General features: G+C 39.3%; 1 protein-coding gene across 1 annotated transcript; it reads left to right on the plus strand.

Annotated features, from left to right (window-relative positions):
• Window positions 1-1,003: 1,003 nt before the first annotated feature.
• Window positions 1,004-3,676, plus strand: LOC139665076 (B-type lectin plumieribetin-like). The gene is made up of 3 exons (XM_071544036.1): window positions 1,004-1,096; window positions 1,888-1,981; window positions 3,350-3,676. Exons 2-3 carry the CDS (start codon window positions 1,892-1,894, stop codon window positions 3,611-3,613), a joined length of 354 nt encoding a protein of 117 aa, XP_071400137.1. The 5' UTR covers window positions 1,004-1,096; window positions 1,888-1,891; the 3' UTR covers window positions 3,614-3,676.
• Window positions 3,677-4,974: the final 1,298 nt, after the last annotated feature.

The following is a 4,974-nucleotide window of genomic DNA, read 5'->3' on the forward strand; positions in this document are numbered from 1 at the left end:
TTCATTACTTAGAAATTGTGAATTAATATTGTAGATAGATCATATGAGTCAAATAAACAAATAAAGATAAATAAAGAGATATAAGCAAATATGTTAATCCTGAATCAGACAAAGCAATGGCAGCCACACAAGTATCATTCACAATTTGTCCTCGTGAATGCAGCTTGGAATGTGAAATGAGCCAAGACAATATATATATATAATATACTCTAGAATGTAGAATGTGAAACAGCTGGGAAATGGACATATGAACAAATAGACAACACTTTCTCCAAAAGGCACCGTCTAGAGGATACACACCAGCACAAACACACACACACGCACACACACACAGATAGATAGATAGATAGATAGATAGATAGATAGATAGATAGATAGATAGATAGATAGATAGATAGATAGATAGATAAATCTGGTGCAGTGTTCGGCTAAAGTGACCAGTGCATTAAAAGTGTCGGGTGCATTAAAAAGACTATTTCCTCTCTGCATTGTCAACTGATATAAGATGCTGCTGTAAGCATAGGGAACCTTCCAGTAGCTGGGTTGCCCTACATTAAGTGCTATTGAGGAAGCTGGTGGTTTTAGATTTGATCGGTCTGAGTCTCTTCCCAGGGGGGAGGGGTATTAGGAGGGGGTTGGCCGGGTGCTCGGGGTCTTTGAGAATTTTCAGTCCTTTGCGTTGGATGCGGGTCTCATACATGTCGGAGATTGGGGGGGTGAGCTCCCAGCCAATGATTTTTGAGGCTGAGCGCACAATGCTGTCAAGCTGCCTCCCCTGCTGAGCTGTAGAGTTACCAAACCACATCTCAAACTAAAAGACTAGAGTGATTAAGGCTTGGTGCCATTACTAGTCAACGATGTGCTGCTTTAGCTGTTAGGTATTCAACTGTGTCACATCCTAATGTAGCCAAATCTTTTTTTTTTTTTTTTACTTTTTTGGACTTTCATATGACGTCACCAGAAGGCAGTGCACTGCCCTCACCAATAAAAGCAGCTGTTGTCCAAGTTGTGCATCACTGCTCTGCTCCATCGCTCCAGACATCTTCAGCCCATTCAACATCTGTCTCTCAGTCAGCAGAAGCACCTGCTCCAACTGGTGAGTTGCATACCTGATGAAATGATTGGTATCGGTAAACAGAGTAATGAATGAATTCACCGATATATGGATACATCTGTTCTATCAAACTGGAGAAACGGGAAAGTTGCCAAGACTTCACTTTTTGGTTATTGTTAAGAGTTTTAAAGATAAATTCTCCACAAAATAATTGCATTTATTACTAACAAACCTGAGGGTGTCTTTCATACAACTCAATGGGACTTTAGCATGTTGGGTGAATTTTGCTTGAGAACACGGAAGCAGAATGTGGAATATGTGGTTCACTTATGTACAGTATGCATGCCATTTTATTCCAGTTCCTACGTGTCAAAAATTAAAAAAAAATTAAAAATATTCACCTGCTTGACACAACATGTGAAAATGAAGGTGTTCCCTTAGTGCGTTATTGGTTGTCTAATTTGAATTTCGAAGTAAATGGCAAAATTCTGTGCAAAAATAACAAGCAAAAATTCAATTATTATAATTATTCAATTATATCACTGGAAAATGCTCAGAATCATGAATCTTCAGACCCTAGTTTGTATTATTTTCAATGGAAATATGTGTTTTTGCTCATACAGCCACTGTGTTACTGGGCACCCTTTGTTACCCAATCAAATAAAGGAACAGTTGTGGCTCTTGTTGTTGCTACACAGGTTTCGATAAACCATTTGCAGCTTTAATGAAGCAACAGTCTGTCCTTTCCATTGAAATCAACAGCAAAAGGAAGATAGCAGTGTGAAGAGACACCTAAGTCCCCATGAGTCATTTAGTCCCCGTTTTGTCCCCAGAATCATGAGCCGGACCTTCATCAGCGCTGACCAGGAACTTCGTAAGGGGGATTTCCTCCTCAGCAATGATGGGAACTACAAAGCCATCTTCCAGGTGAGGAAAAGAAAAAAAAAAAGTGCTTATCCTGGACCAAACCAGAGGCTTGATCTAACTTTTATCTGCTTGATGACTTTAAAAGGTTTTAGGTGATGTCATGATCAAATCAAACACCTAATTTCATTGCGGCCCGCCAATATGTAAAGGTGGCGGGGCAGGTTAGGAAAAACATATTCAACATTAGCAATAATGTGAGAAATTACATGAAAATGAAGTACCATAACTTGCAAAAGTGTGCTCACAAGGTCAAACTATCCACCAGCCAAGTAATTTTGATTTAAATAATTTTGAACAAAAAATACTGTAATACATATAGGGGAGACTGGGGATGATTGTAACACTTTCCGCATTTCTGTCCATATCTCTTTGCTCATTTGAGATCTGGTGTAAACTATACATCCGTCTGTTACAAAATTGAGCAGTGTCAACATCTCTGTGGTACACAGAAATAGAACTATTCTGTCTCAAAGACAAAGAGAGAAATGTCACATTCTACCCCACATCCTGGGTTAGTTGTAACAACACTTGTGGTAAAATGTAACAGCTTTTGTAAAATCATAAGCTGGATCCAACCCACGCCGTTCCAACTAAAATTCTTTGTGCCTTCACGGTGAACAAATAAAGGAATACACTGACCTTTTGGCACAATGTTCTATCAACTTACACTTGTGTGATGATTTTGGTAGCAGTTTCACATGTGTGTGTGTGTGAGTGAGTGAGTGAGAGAGAGAGAGAGAGAGAGAGAGAGACACAAGTGACATAAACACAGAAACAATGATAGTTAGTAGACAGTGGAAACACAGCAACACATACACACACACACACACCACACAATAATACATGGGAGAGGATGGAATTATTTTTCTGTTACTTAATTTTGTTTTGTTTATTTTGTTATGGATGACTAATCTCTTGTTACATGCTTTGGCAATATTGTTTGTTTGTGAACTGTCATGCCAATAAAGCACCTTGAATTGAATGAGAGAGAGAGAGAGAGAGACTATTTTTTTTAAAAACATTTATTTATTGATTTTATACATTTAACACATTGTACATAACAACTGAACTTTCCCCCAAATCAAACATATGGCAGTATATAAATAATAATAAAATTAGTTAATTAGCTAATAATAAATTTAATAAAGTTAAAAAGGACAAAAAATTACAATGGAAAGAAAAATTAAGTGAGTAAATAAAGAAAATGAATAGAAAAAATAAAATAAGAATACAATTACAACATAGAGCATAGAGCAGCGTACAGCACACATTCCTCACAATGACTTCACACTTCCAATGCCTCTTCAATGTCACCATTAGAGAGAGAGAGAGAGCACTATTAACAAGCTCCTTATTCACTAACCACAGGAGGACGGCAGCATGGTGGTCTTCAAGTGGTCTCCCATCTGGACCACGGACACGGTTTCTGCCGAGGCGTTCCGAGTCCTCCTGCAGCAGGACACCAACCTGGTGATGTACACCAAAGACAGGCCAGTGTGGGACACCGGCACCTACACCAACAGTGAGAACAACAGGATGCGGCTCACCCTGACTGACCAAGGCTTCCTGGTTGTCGACAACAACGGTCGGACAATCTGGACCTCTGAAAACTCAACTGGTATTAAACACTAGTCAGAGGTTCAGGTCACATGATGCGTTCTGCTCTGCGATTGAAATAAAGAGCTCCTATCTTAAAGTACATGCGTTTATGTGTATTATTGTGTCAACACTTTAGTATAACGCACCTTATTGAATATAGACACACTTATTGATATTAAACTTCCAATTTCTGGGATAATAAACAACAAATAATATTGCTTTTCTTCACTGATTTGAAACATTTCCCCACACTAAGGTCCACACTCTCAAAATAGCCTTCATAATTTTGCAAAACTAACTGTTCATTTTCATTGTTTACATGTAAAATACAAACATCACACTGACATATTTCAATATAATTAGTATAAAATTAATATGAACACTACATTCAAAATGCTACAAGGTACAGAGAATGGGATACTTAGGCTTACTCGTATTTCATTAAACTTAATAAACTTAAAAGTGGTCCAATTAAGTCATAAGAAGTTCAAATATCCCTTAGTACACCTTTTTTGAGTCAACCTCAAGTATACTAAAAGCATACAGATACAAACATAAAGTTAACTTAAAGTATACCTGCAAGTACACTTTTAGAAACTAAAAAGCGGGCGAATTTAGTCCCAACAAGAAAACTAGTAGGAAAAAAGGAAATGACTGGTTGCTCTAGTCCAGTCATCCTCAAAGTCCGGACTCCGGTCCGGATCCGGACCGAACCACAACTGTCTCCGGACTCTGAGCAAATTATACTTTTCATATGTATTATTTGTATTATCTGCGAGACTTCGCCGCAACGCAACGAGTCAAAATTATCCGCTTTCTCCACTGCAAGCAGCGCTCTGAATGCCCGACTGCTCCACTGTCTGTGTGAGGACGTCTACTCTGCTTTGGTTTGGTCCAATCACATTCAGCGTCCCGTCATCTCCATGACAGCGGTGGGTCGCGGACGCGACGTCATACTGTAGAGCCGCACTTTTTTTTTTCAAACTTTATTTTTAAAAGAGAAGAGAACAAAGACCGGTGTAATCAAGTTGACAGCGCAGCTCGTTTCGCCAGCTGTTAGCTACTAGCCTAGATTTGGAACGTGAATCAATCTAAAATGGCGTGTTCAAAGGTGGCCAGCCTACAGCAGTGAGTCTGCATTCTCAACAATGAACACGGTGAAGAACGAGTACCGCAGCCGACTCACCAATGAACACTTGCATCAGTGTCTCTGCCTGGTCATCACACCTTTTGTGCCAAAGTTCAAAGTCTTGGCAGCAGACCAAAGGTGCCACTTCTCTCATTAAGCAACAGTGTTTGACACAATGTACAATAGTTCTGGACTTATTTGGACTTTGATTCTTAGGATGGTTTGATTCACCTTTGGTGGCTGGGTGTGTGAACCGGGTTTGGGG

The sequence above is a fragment of the Centroberyx affinis genome, unplaced genomic scaffold (genome assembly GCF_046629955.1).
Source record: "Centroberyx affinis isolate AG114_WGS23_722 - 3 ecotype Tasmania unplaced genomic scaffold, CSIRO-AGI_Caff_v1 ptg004438l_1, whole genome shotgun sequence".
Classification (NCBI taxonomy): domain Eukaryota; kingdom Metazoa; phylum Chordata; class Actinopteri; order Beryciformes; family Berycidae; genus Centroberyx; species Centroberyx affinis.